We start from the raw sequence: 20361 nt of genomic DNA, 5'->3' as shown, positions 1-20361 counted from the left end.
AACAACAAGAGAGAGAGAGAGAGAGAGAGAGAAGAGAGAGAGAGAGAGAGAGAGAGAGAGAGAGAGAGAGAGAGAGAGAGAGAGAGAGATCGGCGTTTGTTAGGAGAGAGAACGTCACTTCGAAACACACCACAACGCATGATGACGGAGGGAACCAGCTGATGGCACATCGACACAGACACGTGTCACAGGAGGACACAGCACAGGCAAAAGCGCGGTCAAACTATAGGTGAAGTTATGCTCTGGGTCTGGCGAGGTTTTATAGTCTTGCGGTGACCTTATTATGAACTTATCTTGTGGGAAGAAATCTACTGGTGTTCAATGTTGCCGTAGACCAAAACCATTTGGAGCTAAACACTTCCTGGATATGAAATCACATGTAACCTTGGGTCAACTACAACCATTTATATATTTATATTATTATTATAATCATTATTATGGTTTGTGTGAGAAAGATAGAGCGAGAGAGAGCGAGAGAGAGAGAGAGAGAGAGAGAGAGAGAGAGAGAGAGAGAGAGAGAGAGAGAGGTGAGAGAGAGAGAGAGAGAGAGAGAGAGAGAGAGAGAGAGAGAGAGAGAGAGAGAGAGAGAGAGAGAGAGAGCATTACAGATACTCTAGTATGCCATGTTCAGCTAAAACAAAAAGTTTAAAAGGTTTTTTTACAAGCCAGCATTGTACCCAAACAGGCTTTCCATATAAAAAATTAAAAAAGAACTACAGAAAAAAAAAAAACTCAGAATAAATAATCCAATAGGTGCAGGGCGGGCTGACGATCAAATCTGAATAATTGTTTGAAATGAGGACGCAATAAAACGCAATGAAAGTCATAAAGGATCAGCATCTGGCATGAATGTATGCTGCAGACACCTGGCCAGCTGTCTGCGCCGGGGCCCATGGGGGGTGGTGGGGGTGGTGGAGGGGGATGGGAGGTTCAATCTGTTCCTGTGTGCCGGTGCAGGGTTGCCCCAGCCCAGATGAGTTCCTTAAGCCTGTCCCACAACCCGCTTGCCCAGCCAGAAGGTTGAGTGGTGGGCCGGGCTGGGGGCAGCCATGGTAAGGGGCTTACATCCCAGAGAGGGCTGATTATTATGGCTCTGGGGTGGAGGTCAGGCCTCTGCCCAGACAGGCCTGGCTCCTTTATGAAATGACAAAAAGGGGAAAGTGGCCTGTCCATTTTACCACCCCTTAGCCTGCAGCGACACTGGTCTTCGAGTGTGAGCTAAGACCTTTTAAATTAGACGCCCTGCCTCTCCAACAGACAAATAATCTCTCCTTTCCAGAAATAGACTACTGTTATAAATCATACCACAAGGGGGAATAGAAAAGCCCCAAAATGTGGTCCCTAAGTATAGTCGTGGTGGCCGATCACCTGCTTTATCTGTATGAGGGAGGTGAATAGTGGTTACAAAAGTTTCCTTGAACACGTAACAAAATCCTTGGCTTTCTTCTGTAAAGATATCAAGAACTATCAGGCCTATAGATGCAGACTGTTCTTCCTTTGGCCATACAATTACGGCCTCGAGCAACTCACCCAAGGACAAATATGATGGAGGATTTCAGTGACAACGCAGCGACAACAGAGGTGTGAAGAATTTGTGCCAAAGTCCTCCCCTTTATTTGGTTGCTCATCAGACGAATGTCGTGTCACTCAATTGAAAGAACAACACACAAGAGCTCCGATATAAGGTCGTTTTGATCTGTGTTTAATATAATGGTGATATTGGGTCTCCCGATTGAATATTTACATTTAACTTAAGGGCATTTAGGGCATTTATCCAATAAGTACATTTGTCAGAAGAAGGAGAAACAATATATTGCTGTCGGTAAGGATGTTCATAGAACCAAGTGCAAAGCACTAACAATCACTAGGTTAACCCATTCCCCCTTATAAAATAAGAGAGCTAGGATAAGACGCTACACAACTACGTGCTATAACTAAGTGCCACCGACAATAAGTGCGTATTGTATGTAGTGGCAGGACGAACAGCCTACAATAAGAAGGGTGGGAGGGGGTGGCTATGGAGAGCCTGGGTGAACTCTGAACAGGTGAGTCTTGAGTCTTTTGCGGAGGTTGGTGAGCGACTCTGCGGTCCTGACATCGGCATCGGAATATAATTATAGAATTCATAAAATGTTGTATGTCGGCACCATGTGTAACCAAGTGTAGAAAGAGTGACCATTGAGGACATTGGGATGGTTTTGAAGGTGCTAAGTCAGGGCTAAACAATGAAATAGTGACACAGGGAGAGTTCAAAGCTGTTTAGGGTGGTGGGTGAACCCTGGAGCTCCTACCTCGCTTGCGGTTCGCAAGGTGGACAGTGGGGGCGGTGGACAATGCAACTCGAGGCGCGACTAGACAAATCAACAAAAGAAAAGAAAGAAAAGCAAAGAAAAACAAGATGATAATTTGGTTAAACACAAGGAATTTAATGTTGGAGGGATCAGAGATGACGGGTAAGTAATGTTAATAAATAACAAATAGTAAGCAATGAAATATGGCATATGAAAACAATTTTATAAATGGCATTCTAAACCCACCAAAAAGGCAGCATGGAGAGGTAATAATTACAGAAGCCAAAGATATCAAACTTAAAGTTTGTTATCAGGTGTCTTCAAGTTGCAGACGTGTTTGGTTAATGTCCTCTTTCTCTCCTCTCTTTTTTGCTAAAAGTAGCCAGACAGACTTCCTGTCACCAAGGGTGGCAGCGTGCTGGGATATTTCATCCTATAAGTATGTGCACATACAGCAGCTCGTGTTTGGAATCACATTATTTGAGGACACAGCAAATCTTAATTTCTTTCCGGTCAGAAGGCAAACAGTGCGGAAAAAGGAAAATAATAGGGCTGCCATGTCATTGTCCGATATAAACGTCCAGATTCATCTGTTCTGAACCCTTGCCTGCATTAGTGTAACTGCAGGGGGCTCACAGGTCGTATGCTCGCTGTGCCGCAGAACATCACGTCGTGCACGATTAAGCCAAGCTGAGCCTGACTCTCATCTGTGTCAAACGGTTTCTTATTGGTCTTGTGTAGTGTTCAATAGAGCCGGACGGATACTGCAGTTTAGGGGGCGAGGCCGATACAGATATAAGGTAGTAAAAGAATACAGATATCGATATATAGGCCAATATTCAAAATATACAGTATATGTGTAAGCCTTTATTCATATTGTGGTATCCTGGGGGTGGGGCAGGCCCTTGGGATTGGCTGCTCTCCCACGGCACATTCAAACCAAGTGTGTGTCTGTGTGTGTGTCTATTTTTGTGTATGTGTTCATAGATGAATGAGCAAAGCATGTATAGTGGATTTAAAAGGATCATGTGCTGAATTGTATCACAGTGTAGCACAGTGTAAAGTCCCCCTCTGTATTTGCTGAAACCTTCATCAAAAACAGGAAGTAGAAACCGTTAGGGGTCTTTTCTCTATACTTTTAAAGGGAAACATTCTGATTTTGAAATGGGGAAGGGGAAAAAAACGAGCATTCACATCTAAACTAACATTGTTGTTTCGTTCGTTTTCTTTTCGATATTGACTATTTACAGATTTATCTCTATTAACCATCATCAACATCATTAGCATCATGGGATTTGCCTACCTTCTTTTCGGTTGGCGACACCTAGGGACGAGACATTCGGGCGAACAGCATGCAATTGAGGGAAACCAGTGTTATTGATATAAACACGAGTCGGGGGGAGTGGACATCCTATGCAACACTACAGATGTTCTAGTGGAGGAGGATGAGGTGAGGGCAAGTCCTTGACAATTGGTCCTGTCCTTAGAACGACATTTTGTATGATTGGTGGTGGTCGGGCAAACAACAGACATGTGGCAGAGATCTGCCCATCCCCATACTGGGCATCATCCACAGTAGATCCTAAATCTCTGTCCACCTCCCACCTATATGGAATCATATCTAAACCATATATTTTGTGAAGTACTGGTACTTAGCCATTTATAATTTATAATTTATGTTGTTTATACCGTCGGTTTTGTTTGGCCTGTTTGTTCCGTTTGTCTTTACTTTAGCATTTACTTAAACATTAACTTTTGCATCTATTTTTATACTTTCAGAAGTTATTGCAAGTCAATACAGACTTTGTATTTTTTTTGCATTGTATTTTATCCTGTGTGTTCCACTGCTGCCTGGGCGGTTGTAACAGAGGAAATTCCCCTCCGAGGGATTTATAAAGTTATTATCTCTATCTCTTTTCTCTAAACTTAACTTATTTTGAGAATCCATCAAACATGGACCGGCGTAGGACTCATCCAACAGGCCCCTGACTCCACTTCGCCCGGATGTTTGTTTCCTCCTGGATGTCATTCCTGAAACCCTTTCAATCATCGATTAGCTGACACAGCCCACAGCAATCATTCCAAAGGTCGGTCTGGGGGCTAAGAACCAACTGGGCCGACGAGGGGCGGGGCTGGGAGTGTGAGGGGTCAGGGGGGCTACGGAGTGGCACAGGACACTGTGTACACACAAGACAACCAGACATGCCCAGCGGGAGGCATCAAGTCAGTTACTGGACAGGAAACCAGGGGCAGGTATGGTGAAGGGGGAAACGGACAGAGACGGACCCCAGGAGCCATCGTTTTCTATAATGGAAGGTATTTGTGGGTAACTCTCCCCAGTGAGTGAGTGTTGCATGCTTATGTCCAAGGAAAGGTAGCGCGAAAGGGCAGGTGCCTTGGAGGGCCAACAGTGTGCAGTTAGCAACATCGAGCAGTAAATAATCACCCTGAGCTACAGTGTGCAGTATGTATTCACCCTGAGCTACAGTGTGCAGTATGTATGTATTCACCCTGAGCTACAGTGTGCAGTATGTATTCACCCTGAGCTACAGTGTGCAGTATGTATTCGCCCTGAGCTACAGGGTGCACTATGTATTCGTCCTGAGCTACAGTGTGCCGGATCCAACTGCTGGTCTCTCGTGGTCCAATCCATAGATTGGACATCATGGAAACCGCTCGACATCCCTATTTGGTTGAAAGGAAAACCTGCCTGCTCCTAGACCTCCGTGGCACACGGTTACCCGACCCGCAACAAACGATAAAATGAAAGGAAATCTACAGACAGATGATATTCTCCACTCATTGACTCTCTTCCTCTCTCTCGCTTCTCAGAACTGTATGACACTTATCCTTTATGCAAGCCAGAGAGCAAACCACATGGAAAACTAAGATGGTGTGGGTGGGGTGGGGGGGGGGGGTAGTAATTTGTTTAATTCAGCACATTGACTATGTGATCAATATCTAATTACAGTGTATTTCTTGGGAAGGAATAACAATGAATTAGTAATGGATGTAACACTGGGACAGAGAGTGATAGACGACTGCAGCCGGGCAGAACCTCATGATTACCCATAAGATGGTGTTTCCCTGTGGGGGGGTTTGGAAACGGAGTGTAGCGACTGGCATGGAGTGAAGGAAAACCGCAGGTTTCTGGGAGCTGCTGCAGAATGGGGGGGTAGGATAATTGTTCTAATCACAACCCTTTCATTTCCCCACTTAATTTCGTACCCACTTTTCTAGGTCCCTGTGTGTGCATGTTTATGTGTGACCTGGTGCTATCGACTTTGCTGAATCACATGGTTTTTGAGTAATTACATTAAAGTGGTATAAGGGTAGCCGGCCTTAAGGGTAAACAATGGTTATTTACTAGGTCAACTCTGTGTTTGAGAGGTGTGTTAAGTCACACAGGGGCTTTGGGGCGTTTTTTCTCTGGTTAGACATTAGATATCAGACAGATTCATTGGACAATAGTTTCAAACGTGGTCCTTATTGTCCCTCACAATGTGAGCCCAATCATATGTCTGTCTTCACTGTGGGCTTCCTTGGTGTCTAAGGCCCCGTCCACACGAAGCCGATTTCATGGCGCAACCGCAAAGGTCTTGTACGGTTCGGCCTTCCGTCCACACGAAGCCGGCGAATCCGCTGACCGAAACCGCAAACTTCTGAAACCACCCTCGGAGGTGGTTTCAAATCTATCCGGTTTCGTTTTGGTTTCGTGTGGACGCCTGAAACCGACTGAAACCGCAAACCATGACGTCATCGCCCCACCCCTCGACCTCCTAGCCAATGGCTCTTAAGCCCGCGGAGTCTCAAAAATCACAACAAAAAAGATGATGGCGGACTACAAGCTTGTAATCGTTCTGCAGCATATCATGTCCCTTGTTGGGTTGCTAAGCCATTATTTATTGAGAATCTAGTTCGCCATCGTAGAAGAGCTGTTTGTTTGTGTTGTTAGTGGTTCGGGGGGCAGCCTTTATGCGCATGCTCGCCTCTTCTTCTTCTGGATTTGTGTACCAGAAGATTACTACAGCGTTTCTACAGATCTATCCGGTTTCGCTTGGCTTCGTCTTTACGGAGGTACTTCGAAACCGGATAGATCGAAACCGTAACGGTTTCGCCCGTTTCGGCTTCGTGTGGACGGGGCCTCTATGTTGACCCTTCAGCCATTCAGAATATAATTAACACATAAGAAAGAGAAGGGGGGGGACACAGGCCCCCCTGCTGGCTCAACATCTGTCCCGTGTTTTTCGTTCAATCAGAACCATCATCGGAACATGAAGAAAACAGTCATGGTTTGGGAGGAATCAATACACACGCCAGAATAGAAGCCAGCTTCTTCTTCTTGTGCATATTGCGTCTGGGTTTTGTGCATTCATTATTTTGTGAGCATATTCAAGTAGTAGTAGCTAATGAGTAGGGATGAATTTGAGTCAATGTCATACAACCCGGCATGAGAAGCAGTCATGCAGATCTAGGAACCCCCTCCCCTATTTTAGGTTAATATTTAGCATTAGCAAATTCTCAATCATTCTCTAAAACGATTCCCTAGGAAGTACAGTCTCGTCTGTGTATCTCATCTCCGAATTGAACACCCACTCGCTGTTTTTACATTGGCTAATAAAAAACATCGCTGTTTGTAATCCTGTGGTTTAAAATAGCTTCTCATCGTCGGTGTGCTTACAAAAGTGTTTTCAACTGGATTCTGTCGTCTTTATTAAGAGACGACAGCTTCTCGTCAGAAGCTCCCTGCAGGCTCATGTGGAGACAGGACTATTGCTTTGTAAGTGTGTACTTTCAGTATCACACAAACCACCAAGCACTCACACATACCAACCAAACCCACACTTTATCACTCAGGCACACACACATACACACCCACACTCGCACTACTATCTCAATAAAGGTTGTGATGGCTTACAGTTTGGGTATCGTCTTGCCTGAACTTTGGATGGATTGTAGAGCATGAGAGAGAGAGAGAGAGAGAGAGAGAGAGAGAGAGAGAGAGAGAGAGAGAGAGAGAGAGAGAGAGAGAGAGGAGAGAGAGAGAGAGAGAGAGAGAGAGAGAGAGAGAGAGAGACTGATATAGGGCATCATGTGTCTTATGTGCAGAGGACCTTATGTAGAGCACACACTCACAGTTCCATCTAGGCCATGCATTGGTAGCGTAGGATGGAGGGTGGGGGTCCGGGGTAGGAATGGGGGAGGAGGTGGGTAGCTATTTTCTGGTCATTTTCTGAGGTGATCAGGGGTCAGGATGTTCACATGCTCAACTGTCATTTAATGCATGTATTTTAGGATTGGGTCCCTAACATCACCTGACACAAATTTTTGCCAATCAGAGACAACCGTCATAACAATAACCAGTCTCTGGTATGTTCCTCTAGTGTGTGTGTGTGTGTGTGTGTGTGCGTACGTATGTGCACGCGCCTGTGTATGACTGTGTGTGTGTGTTTGTGTCCGGTTTCCGTGTGTGTATGCGTGCATGCGCCTGTGTGTATGTGTTTGTGTGTGTGTGTGTGTGTTTGTGCAGGTGTCTGTGTGCGCCTGTGTGTGTGTGTGTGTGTGTGTGTGTGTGTGTGTGTGTGTGTGTGTGTGTGTGTGTGTGTGTGTGTGTGTGTGTGTGTTTGTGCATGTCTGTGCGTGAGCCTGTGTGTCTGTGTGTGTGTGTGTTTGTGTGTACCTGCTCACCACACTTAATAGCGATAAAAGCGAGAGAGCTGAACAATGAGCCGAACGGAGCCGGACTGTGAACACACATTGTGAGCTGGTCAATACCCTTCCCTCCCACAGCTTCTGTGTTATGCAGCCTTCCAGGCAGTCGTAACCTGAGACATGGAGCCACCTCCTTCCTCCTCCTCCTCCTCCCTCCTCCTCCTCCTCCTCCTCCTCCTAAGGCACTACTGGCTGACGAAGATAATACCACGCCGCTTATATTAAAATGACCTCTTGTGACAGGATGCTGCGAGAGAGGTTCTGGCACTTTAATATAGTCTAGAGATGCCATTTATTCATAAAGCGAAGGGAAAGAGAGGAAGATAAAAATAAATAAAACAATAGCAATCGGGTATGCATTGCCAGGCGAATGTTATCAGGTTGAGTCTGGCTGTGGTGAAATTAATACAACCCCACTATCGTGACTATATAGCTGTTGGCTATGGAACATTTCTTGGGATGAATGAATACAATCTAAAAATCACGGACACCTTTAATTTTTGTAGCCCGGCGTTCAACTGGCAGCTCTATGTGAGACAAGTGAAGTACATATGTTTTTTACATTTGGCTGCCAAGTTTACAAAAAGAGGGAGAGGAGGGAGGCGAAGGGGGGGGGGGGGGGGGGGGGGGGAGGCATGCATGCATGCAAAGCGAAGCGTTGAGCGGTTGATAGGCTGAGATCCATTGAGATGGTCTACTTACTCACTGGACCCACGTTGTTAGGGATACCTGGAGAGAGAGAAACACCCGCCCACCCGCAGACAGAAGTTATTGCACAATTCAATATAGATTCTCATTCAAATAATGTAATCATAAATAGAGGGACTATTTTTACATTTATTTATGCAAAACGCTGGCATATTCACAAAAATACCACACAGAACAATAATAGCTCATGCGCGTTGCTGGGCCTCTTCTTGAGCTTTGAACACAACAATAAAAACAAACGAGCACGGCGTTGTCACAATGAAGCTCGGTTGGACTTGTTAGACCCACAGTACGAGCTACTCGTAAACCCGCCAGAATCACGTTTTCTGTAGATTCTCTTTCACCATTTCAATTGTAGGAAAACATTTGCATTGATTTACACAATTGCCATGTGTAAATCGAGGTCACAATGTCATTGTGTTGTGAAACCTGTTTCACTGGTCCATACGATTTAAAAAAAACCGAAAAGATGCACATTTGTTTGTTAGTGTGTGCATGCGTGCACTTATGTGTTTATGTACATACATATGTTGTGGGGACTGTGTTTATTTGGTTGTGCGTGTCTGTGTTTGTGTGTGTGCATGCATGTGCACGTGTTTTCTGAGTGTGTGGTCTGTGTGTGCAACAGGAAGAAGGGTGTGAGGTGTTCGAAGCCCAGTGGGCAATGGACCACAGTCCCACGATGCCTCCAGACACATCACACATGGAAATGATCAAACGGCATCAGAGACAAACACACCTTCAGCCTTGAAGCCCATGCCTTCAAGGCTTCAGATGGACATCTTCTCTCTCTGTCCCTCTATCTCACTCTATCCCTTTCTCTCTCTCTATCCCTCTCTCTCCCTTTTCTCCCTCTCTGTCTCTCTCTCTCTTTCCCTCTATCCCTCTCTCTCCCTTTTCTCTCCCCTCTATCCCTCTCCCTCCCTTTATCCTTCTCTATCTCTCGCTCTCTCTCTCCCAGCAGCCAGCCAATCCAGGTGCCAGACGGCCACTGTGCAGGTAATGCGGCCCCGGCTCATCCCGTAGGTGACTAGATATCTTCCCTCGGCGGGGGGCACTGCAGCCCCGGCGCCCAAGAGATTGAACTATTCTCAACACGGCAAGGTGCCTCCTCATGCTCCTCCATTCCCCATGTGAATGCACCATGCTGGCACTTTGATCAAAAGCCCTGGCTGCACAAAGACGTAGCCCAATGTTAACTTTCCGAAACCGATACCCAGATTTAACACATGGCTGTTATTTAAATGCTTTAGAAATACTGAATTAGCTCATTTATAATGTGCCTTTTCAAACCAAACATTGTAAACAGCCAACAGACATTTTGCAGTCATAAGGTCTCCCCTTGCAGCCCCATGAATCAATTAATTACAAAAAGAGAGAGAACTATATCAACTATATAACTTAGTGCCAATTTTTAACAAATGATGCATTTATAAGTTGTCATCTTTTACCAGAAAATCATATTGAATATACAGTACATCACAAATGCACATTGCGGTGTCTTAAAACTGTGAAACCTTTTTTGTTTTTTCGTGCATTTGCTTTCGGGCATTTGTCGATCTTAGCTTATGGATACAAACTGCTGTTGGAACATAAATCTTTTTGCCACTATTGTTCAGCAACTAAGGTGAAATATAATTCACAAATGTATCCACCTATAAGAAGCTAGGTTTCCTTTAGCGCATTGGTTCTCAAATTGCGCCCCGCGGGCCAATGGCGGCCCGCAGAAACATTCCTGGGGGCCGGCAATGACCGATGTAAGCGGAAAAAAAAAGATTGATTTTTATTTATTTATTTCTTTTTATTATTATATCAATATTCATTTAAACAAAAATAAATAACTATAAAGAGAAAAGTCGACTCTCTCTAGCTTTCAATTAAATCCTGTTACATTTGCTAGTTTTAATCCGACTGTACAATACTTTGAAAGGATGAACCTCAGTTTCGTGATTTAGACCTCACTTGACCTCACTCCCAGAAGTCCACGGTGCAATGTTTTTTTTCACCACTGGGATGCGTTTCCCGCCAATTTTTTCTTCTTTTTGCGGCCCTCCTGCTTTAGTCTGAATAAAATGAACAACTGAATGAGTTTAGAGAACGTCAACAAGTGACTGATCAGGATAGCGTTGGGATATTGGATAAAATTAGCAACACAGCCTCCAACCTCCACGATTTTATTGTAAATTCCGCTCTCTTAATGCAATTTCAAGCAAAGTTGGGGAATTACAGAAAAATACTTCTCTATTAGCTATTATATTATTAAATATAACATTGTGTTTGTTGTAGAGTGGTGAATTGAGGTGGAGAAATGAGGATATACACTAGTATAATATAATAAATATGCAATAATAAGGATGAGAGCTATTTCTGGAATAACACTACGTCACTATGGATATTGATTCAGAATCCATATCTGAGTCCTCTTAACCGCAAACAAAAACATAACTTATGGGTTGAGAGATTTTTAGGCTTTGTGATTCTTTTGACTTTTGGATGTATTTTCTGTGCAGTTGATTTTGGATTGACGGCAAAGGGAGAGAGAGGTTGGATGACATAAGTAAGATTGAAAACACAAGGCTAGATTAAAATTGATAAACGTTTTGAAATAATAATATATATAAATCAATCTATGCTTAATGGGAACCACACTGAAAAGTGCTACTACTTTAATTATTAGAGTAGTAGTACTATTGGATTACATTAGTAATCATAGTACAATGTATTCTATTACTGTATTATGTGTGGGTAATCTTGTTAGTGTATATAAGTAACCATAAGTAACCAACAACTTTATGCAACTTCCTATCCCATCAGTAACTGATGCCCCTTAAACGTTGCTGATCGTCAGCAGTAAAAGCTGTTGAAGATCACAATAAATTAAGTTCCGTAACTTAAGTTGGGGAACAAAGACCGCACCTCATCTCCCAAGACAATTTAATATCTAAGCCTAAACAGATGTGTCCATCCATTTTTCCTCTGTCTTTCTCTCCCTCTCCCTCTCTTTGAGCACCAAGGCCAAAGGGGCTTGAAGACTTCCTGCATGAGACCGCACCCTCACCCCGCACCTAAGGAGTATCAACTCTCTGGATGTGTCAAGCCATTTCCTGTTCCCTGTTTTTAATAAACCAAACATTAAGCTTGCCAATGGTGTGGTCCTTTAAGGGAAAAAATGCAAATGCAGTGTTTGAATATTGGCACTAAATTCACTCCATAGAGAACTGCATGTAGGACTACTAATTAGATCTGCTGTAATTACAAAGGTAGTTAAGATGCAAGCCAAAGTCCACTTCAAGCATTCTGGGATCTGTGGTCTTTGTGAGTGAGACATTTGGTGAGTCAACCGTTTGGAAATCACTCCTCAAAGCCAAACCGGAAAAAAGGGAAAAAAAACAACACAACCAAGAGACAACATAGGGTGAATCTTCTTGGATGAGCACATCAAAGGAGGTTTTTTAATAAAAAGACGTCAGCTGTTAGCCCAGCTAATGACAGATTGAGCACTGCTAATCATTTGAACTACAGCTCTCTCTCTCTCTCTCTCTCTCTCTCTCTCTCTCTCTCTCTCTCTCTCTCTCTCTCTCTCTCTCTCTCTCTCTCTCTCTCTCTCTCTCTCTCTCTCTCTCTCTCTCTCGGTTTCTTTCTCCTGGCTGTCTGCCACGAAGGGGAAAAAGCATAAAAACTAAGAACAAAACAAATTCACTCACAAAAACAAAGAAGTCCTTCGCAACAGGAGGAGAGGGAAGCAAGCTGGGCATCACCACAAATAAAAACAAGTCTGTGAGAAAATGGAAAATGAAACATAGGAAGTCCCAACTGGCCTTGTTTTTCCCTCTTCGTTCTCAATTCATATCCCCCCACCACCAAACATTGTCCTAGGGAGGTACGGTCGACATCTGCATATGTTAAAAAAAACTTCCATTTCATTTATTTATTTAAAGTTTTATTCTCCTTACTCAGTGTCCTTGATGACTTAGTTTTCTGTGTGTGCAAGTTTTGGATTTCTAGGCATGCTAGCTTCAATCCACAACTAAACGTCAGTCCATTCACCCAGCTGCCCTCTGTATTGAGGCAAATGTCATAAATAAGGACACATGCAGAATTGTAGAAACAAATAAGGGTATAAAAGATATATTCTGATGTCACATGGCAATATCCAACGCCATTTTGGGAGCACCGGGCATTGGAATATTAGTTATTATGTTGGCAGTAACGTTTTTTTTTAGTTCATTGTGTAGTAGTCCATTGTGGAATGATTTGTCATATTGGGGAGATGTTGTGCCATTTCTCATGCTTGACACCGTTTTCCTTAGCCTTATGGTATATATGTTGATTTAAGATTTTACAGTTCAACTACTCTGTTGAGTCCTCTAACGCCACAGTATCGCTAACGAGTAGCCCTAGTTATAGAATTAGAGACGCTAAACCAAAAGGGGCCTCATTCAGATAACTACTGAATAATTACCATAAACTATTATTTTTAGAAATACAGTATGGACATGTGAGTGTCAACCAACCTACCAGTTGGTACACTCGACTAGACAGGCTGGTAGGCTGGTCTATCCATCACACACCTGGCGCTATTATAGGAGCCCTTTCACATCACACCTAATTGTCAACTACAATTGCATTTTAATGTTTTGTTAATGATTAGTTATTTGTCACCCAAAAGCTTATAAATTACTAAAGACTGCTGGTTATTATAATGTGTTAGACGTAAATGATTCAATCATATTGAAGGTTATTCATGGTTAGATTCCCTGGTTCTAGATACATACAACACTTGTACATGAATATCCATACACTGGCAGGGCTTCAAGGTAGCTTACAATGGAATAATTAACCAAACACAGATTGGGAGATTACGAGAGAGAGCTCTGACGTTGAACAGAGAAAAGAGGGAACTAGCAAAACCATGCAGACCTTGTTGTGAGACACATGCACATGAGGAATGAGGAACTCTTGTTTTGCTAGTAAAAATAACACAGACCCTTGTTTTTGCAGCTGACTTTCGTGCGTCATTACAGCCCAATTTAAAGAGAAAGAACAGTATAATTTCATAAACAGAGAAATAGCAATATTAGCTTAACGATCATTGAGGAGAGATTGAGCCTGTGACTCTGCATTCAATTCTTATTCTTTGCTGTTACTGTTATATTCGAAAATAGTTGTGCATCATTATTGGTTTTTATACTAGTACAACATCGATTTCTGTTTAAAGTCCACTCATCTCTATATGATTCCTGACCATATCAATACATCACATGCATATGTAAGGCATGAAATAGATTGTTTTGTGTTGATTTGTGTTGATTTCATTGTTACTGAACAAGATGTCTTCGGGCGGTGACTGCTAGTCTCTGAGTCAGGTTGTCCAGTTGGCGAAAACGCAATTATTTTCACTTATCAGCAGTGTGTGTGTGTGTGTGTATGTGTGTGTTTTGGAGGATTGGGGCAGATGCTCAGGATCCAGGGGAGGTCAGGTCACAGGAATTGGATTAATTTTCAATCAGCGTCATTTCCAATCCCGTCCGCCTGGACCGGGGCCACGGTTACAGGACACGGCTGAGATCTAATTTTTGTCCCAGAACCCAGTAGCCCCGGTGGGGAGGTGGTGGTGGTGGTGGTGGAGATGGGTGTCTGTATTGACGATGGTCATGCTTTATTGATCTCTGTTTTATGAGCTGCCTGTGTGTCTCTGTGCGGTCGTATGGTCAGCTCCCAACGGGAGGCAAACATGATCTCTTCTGGACACACATTCTTTATTTTGGGGCCATGATCGAATGATCACTCAGGGAATGTGAATAACACACGGGACACACAGTGACAAGCACCCACACACATGTTTACACACACAACACACACACACACACACACACACACACACACACACACACACACACACACACACACACACACACACACACACACACAACAGAACACACTCGAGTCATGGAATGAACGGCACGTTCTCTTCATGGCCTTTGCAGAACAAACTCTGGTTTGGGAAGAATGTTCCTCTGACTAATATTTGCTTGTTTGGTTCCAACTAATCTTGGCCCCAGCAGTCCTCCTATGTTATGGCAGATCTTCTGCGGGGAGACGGCACAGAGCCTGGGCCAGAAACCAACCACTGAAAAGAGTGGAGTTATGTACTTTTTCCTGTTTCGTTATGAAAATATTCTACCGAAAAGCTCCCTTGGCGCGAGTAGATCTAGCTTTCAGTTGACTAGTTCTGTGTTTGTCAGTTATTTGTAACAGATCCTGCCTCCTTCAACATAATTGTTCAACACAAACATGAGGCGAAAGAAAGTGAAACACAGCGCTCACCCAGAGTAGAGCTTGTTTGCAATGAGACTTTCTATATTAGTCGAAAAACTTATTTGTCAGACTAGGTGCCACATAGCCGTGGACATCGCCAACACAGACAGTGGTGAAACAGCCACTTTGCTGTATGCCACTGGGATAGCTATATCTCATCGCTAACCCGCTGTAAACCTCTTTCCCAGGTAGAACAGGGCATTGGTGTGTGACGGTGGAAATGCAGGTGTTCGCAGTGATCTGTATTCATATCTACCTTACCTCTATTGTAGCCAATGTTGCTAGCAACTTTCCCTGAAACAATTATTTTAGGACAATATAGATCAGGTCAGATCACCATCATTATCATCATCATTCTTACCACTATCATCCTCATAACCATCATCATCATATTGTCAGAGCATAGAATAATAGAGCAAAGAATGAGGTGATGTCCTGATAGTTGTTGATCAAATGGCTCATTTTGGTATTCTGTAAATGTTTATGCAACCCTATCTAAAGTAACAGTACAAAGTGACACTATAATAAACCTTATGGTCAATTAAATATATTTTAAACGTTGTCTTTTCCATAAATCGGAGGTGGAAGCACCATGCAGCTAAAGTAGGAGATCGACAATAGGCACGTTTTTTTTTGTTATTTTATGTTTTATTTATGTGTGTTGTTTATTCTCCTGTCAACAGAACCCATAAACAACATCACTTTTTGCAGGAAATGTACATTTTTAGACTTGAGCGGTCTTTAGAGTTTCCCCTTGAGGAAGCTTTTAAGTACACATCGCCCCCACTAACTACCACGGCAGGAGGTAGAGGTGATGGCAGCTGGTCAAACTCAACTGTACTGAAGGTGGCTGCTGGCTTCTGTGATGGATCAGGAAAGCCTCAAAAGTGCGGTTGGGAAGAGTGTTCTTCAGGATGCAATGAGATATAGGTATGTGTCTGTGTGCGCACGCACTTCTGTGTACACATATAGAGACACACACCAAAAAAAAGGAAAATGGGGCGACGGAAGAAACAAATATTTGAAAGAAAGATTACCGCCGGAGCTGGAGAAAGCGAAGAAAAGGCAGCGTAAACAAGCTGGGCCTCTAGGGACGCATGTGTGTGCGTGCGCAAACGTGTGTGCGTGTTTGCGCGTGTGTCTGGCGGGGTGGGGGCATGAAATAGACACCAGGAGTAGCGGTGAGAGCAGACGGATGAGCCAGGGAAGAGGCGAAGGAGGAAGGTGGTGGTGGTGACAGTGGGGGTGGCGCTGGTGATGGGGGGATGGGCGGTGGAGGGAGGGGAGAGGGAGAGACAGAAAGAGAGGGCTGAAAGAGAGGGCAGAAGAAGAGGAGCTGAAGAGGATGATGAAGAGGAGACTCATGGAGTCGACATGGAGGTAATGCAAATGGCATTAACAGGGGGGGGGGGATAATGAATGCGTACGCAAGGTTGTGTTTGATGTCAACAAAGAAAGGGAGAGGAAGGTGAGCGTGGGGTGTGAAGTGGAGGTGAAGGTATTTACGGCGCTGTGCAGAAGCAGATGTGTGTACGCAGCTTCAGAAGTAATAATGAGCCATTGAGCTTGCCTAAACAAGATGGCTGCAGCCAGGTAGCACTAATTGACTATGAGATGCTTTCTAGAGACCCTTGGATTATAATATCATTTTAGTCCAGTTCCCCTAAGGAGGCTCGTTAAGCACGCTGTATCGACTACTAAACACTGGGCTCGGGGTTAGGAGTGGATAGGCCCTTTATAGTTGTTGACAATAAAACCCTTAAAATAACTTATCCTTGGTTGACTTCTATGTCTTTTGTTTTGTTATTATTTAACATATTGGAATGTTTTAATGTACAGGGAAGTCTATGAATAGATTTTTATGTAAATTAAAACTAAACTTCTATTTAAACTTCTTCCATATATATTATAATATATATATATATATATACATATATATAAGAAGATGATTAGATAGACTTTCCTGTACATTAAAACGATTTACAGTACATTGAAAACAATTGAAATGCTATTTTTAGGTTCATTCAAAAGCTGTAATAGTACATTTTGAATTCATTACATATTATGGATTCTGGAACCATGTCTGAAAACCTAGATCCATCAATCGTGTTCCCATAATTTATTATTATAATATATCTTTACCAAAGAGCCCATCTGTGTAGTGCATGGGTGTTTATTGCTGTGCAAATGCTGTGAATATGCGCTTTATGTGCACAACATCTGCACAGCATTAATAAAATGAGAAAGTCTTTGTGCAGAGAGCACAACCCATGGCTCATGCACAGTGTGTGTTCATCATTCCTTTCATGATCTGCATCAAATAAATTGTGGATAGCAATTGAGGTACGAAGAGAGCAACATCTGGCAGCTCTGTGCTGTTATTAAGACTCAATAGAAATATAACTTCTTCACCTGCCTCAGTCTCCCACCACGTCCTAAATACATATAAAAACATTTCGATTAGTAAATGAGCTTTATCAATTAATTATCCTTTCCATCACATCCGGTTCTGGTCTAACCAACCTTGAATAGTTGTATGTGGTAGCACCTCCATCAGGGAACATCGACCAGACGTGATGCTGTGTTTACGTACTCCACGGTCTGAAGGAGCAGCATTAAAGACCACATGTGCCTGTGTCTGGCGTGTGTGTCCATGCCAAGTGTATCCTGTTCTAATAGGCCCATCCTTTCAGGTAAACACTAATCTACCTCCGGAGACACAATACAAAGTCATCTGAAATATTATATCAATAATCATAAAGAAGAAGAATATTTGTATAATTACATATATTATTAATAATAATAAAGAATAATGAGATATGCATTATAGCAGATAGATCTGGAAGTAGTTAGGAGAGCATAACCAGGAGAAGGTCCTTTATCGTTGCCATGCAAACAGCCATTCCTCAGTGTCAGGATTCATACTGGCTGAGTGACAAGGCTGTGGTTTTCTGCAGTATTACCCTTAAGAACTTCCCTGTTCAAGTCAACCACAACTGCTAACTGATGGCATCCCACTTTTGTTATTGACACTTGCTTATTGGCTGTTTTGGGGGGATTGTTGGTTTCTGCTGGGTTTTTAACTGGGCAGATCCTCCTGTCCTCGCCTGTCTCTGGCGGCAGAGAAAATGAGCTGCCAAGAGCAATACTCAAACTGATCCCTCTCCTTCATTCTCCGGTGACACCCCCGTTATGGAGAGGTGAGGGGGTGGTTGGAACAAAGTAGGAAGAAAAGCGATATGGCTCCGCTGGAGAGCGAGTCAGAAGGACAGACCACAAAGAGTGACACATGACTACTTCCCCTTCCTCATCCCATCTGTTGGTCTTCACTCATTCCTCTCTTCTCTACTTCTTCTTCTGCTTCCTGTCGTCCTGTCTGCTGCCAAACAGCTTAGCGTGGCGGCGAGCTAGAGATGACATAACTCCCTAGTCCCATCCGGTGATTCATGGCGCTCCTTATCCGATCAGATCACTTGATGGCCGCAGTAAAGAACAAAATTAAATCCTGATTACATTTTCCTCTCTCACAAATTTGTCTGTCACTGAGCTGCCATATGCTCATAGGGTTTCAGTGCAGCAAACACTCAAACATACATGCATGCAAGCACATGCAGGCCCGTACACACACACACACACACACACTCAGACCAGAGAGGGATAGGGGAACCAGCGTGAGGATTGATACCACAAGGTATATTTTTTTCCAACAGCCTGTTACATTCTTTACTGTTAGTCTGGAAAAATCCTTCAATTCCTGCAGATAAGTCAAAACTTATGAAATTATTGATTTTCTTTCCAAGACTAAGCATAATAATATCATTTTTTCTTGCCTCGTGATAGGTTCATCAGAGTGTGTCATTGTGGCAAGTGGCTTGGGTCATTGGAGGATTGTGTTCTTGTGCCTGACGGCTATGAATATCCGTAGACGCACATTACCTTATGTGATTGAAGTCAATGTTTGGGTGTGCATTTGTTCTGGATGCATGGATGTCCCCCTGTGCATGTATGAGGGAGTCAGTATGTTTGTGTGTAAGTATGCATTGTGTCTGCCTTGTGCGTCTGGGTGCTTGTGGGTGATTGTCTGTCCATGTGTATATATGCATAAATATATAGAGATATATTACTGTCTGCAGTGTGTTTGTGTGTTTTTATTTGTGCGCAACTGTGTGTTTATGCTTCTCTCTGTCTGTCACTGTGTTTGTTTGTTTTTATTTGTGTGCAACTGTGTGTTTATGCTTCTCTCTGTCTGTCTTTGTGCGTATCACTGTCTGTCCAACCGCGTGCACGTGTGTTTGTGTGTGTGTGTGTTTGTGTATGTCAGCTTTTTAATAACGTGCTGTCATTCAGGGGTCCAGCAGTGGCCTCTGGGCAAACTCTCCCAGTGTCTCATAACACGGCGCCTCCGGGAGCCCACGCCAGGGTCCCCTCGGCACCGAGGAGGAATCAGAAACGGCGGGGAATGCAATAAGAAAGTTAGCCCGGATAAAATAAAGGGCTTGGAAATGTCAGCATTCTCCCCTCCTCCCCCAAAACTCATAGCACCAAGTCCATCATCCACACTCTGATAGACGACGTACAGAACTAGGAGGTCTAACAACCAGAACACATATAAGTATATACACCAATACGTATTAACTCGATTGGCATTAACTTTTGGTCGATTTTGGTTCTCTGCCGCTTAAGAGTTGCACAGAAAAGATGAAAAATGTCTCAATGTCTTATGAATTCTTCTTCAGATCTTTCTGTGTGATTATGTGTGTGTGAGTGTGCATGTGTGTGCGTGTGTGTGCGTGTGTGTGTGTGTGTGTGTGTGTGTGTGTGTGTGTGTGTGTGTGTGTGCGTGTGTGTGTGTGTGTGTGTGTGTGTGTGTGTGTGGTGTGTGCGTGTGTGTGTGTGTGTGGGTCTGTGTGTGTGTGTGTGTGTGTGTGGGTGTGTGTGTGTGTGTGTGTGTGTGTGTGTGTGTGTGGTGTGTGTGTGTGTGTGTGTGTGTGTGTGTGTGTGTGTGTGTGTGTGTGTGTGTGTGTGTGTGTGTGTGTGTGTGTGTGTGCATGCCTACTCACATATATTAGCTGTGCCCTTGGGAATGGGGAGGTAGGAACCGGCGCTCCAGGCACGGCCCTGGTAGTTCCTCTTGCAGCGGCCGCAGTCAGGGCCCGTGGTGTTGTGCTCACACGCGCAGCTCAGCTTGTCCTTGTCCATCACACACACATTGGCGTGGAGGTTGCACTTGCAACTGTGGTCGATTAGAGAGAAGAGAGAGAGAGAGGGAAGAATTTGAACAAAAAGTGCAGATTACTTTTTGGGAGATTCCAGTGAGGTTGAGGTACCTCAT

At 43.7% G+C, this 20361-nt stretch overlaps 1 protein-coding gene across 1 annotated transcript in view; it reads right to left on the bottom strand.

The window, feature by feature from the left end:
* The window catches only part of LOC115537631 (netrin-G1-like), a 32512-nt gene extending 12151 nt beyond the window's left edge, over positions 1 to 20361 (bottom strand). The window contains exons 1-3 of the mRNA XM_030349678.1: positions 20357 to 20361; positions 20090 to 20262; positions 8706 to 8732 (exon numbers count right to left, since the gene is read on the bottom strand). Of these exons, the coding sequence (XP_030205538.1) occupies positions 8706 to 8732; positions 20090 to 20262; positions 20357 to 20361 (205 nt within the window). The remainder of the gene's footprint in view (positions 1 to 8705; positions 8733 to 20089; positions 20263 to 20356) is intronic.

The sequence above is a fragment of the Gadus morhua genome, chromosome 23, assembly GCF_902167405.1.
Source record: "Gadus morhua chromosome 23, gadMor3.0, whole genome shotgun sequence".
Lineage (NCBI taxonomy): Eukaryota > Metazoa > Chordata > Actinopteri > Gadiformes > Gadidae > Gadus > Gadus morhua.
This window is presented reverse-complemented; position numbering and strand designations above follow the sequence as displayed.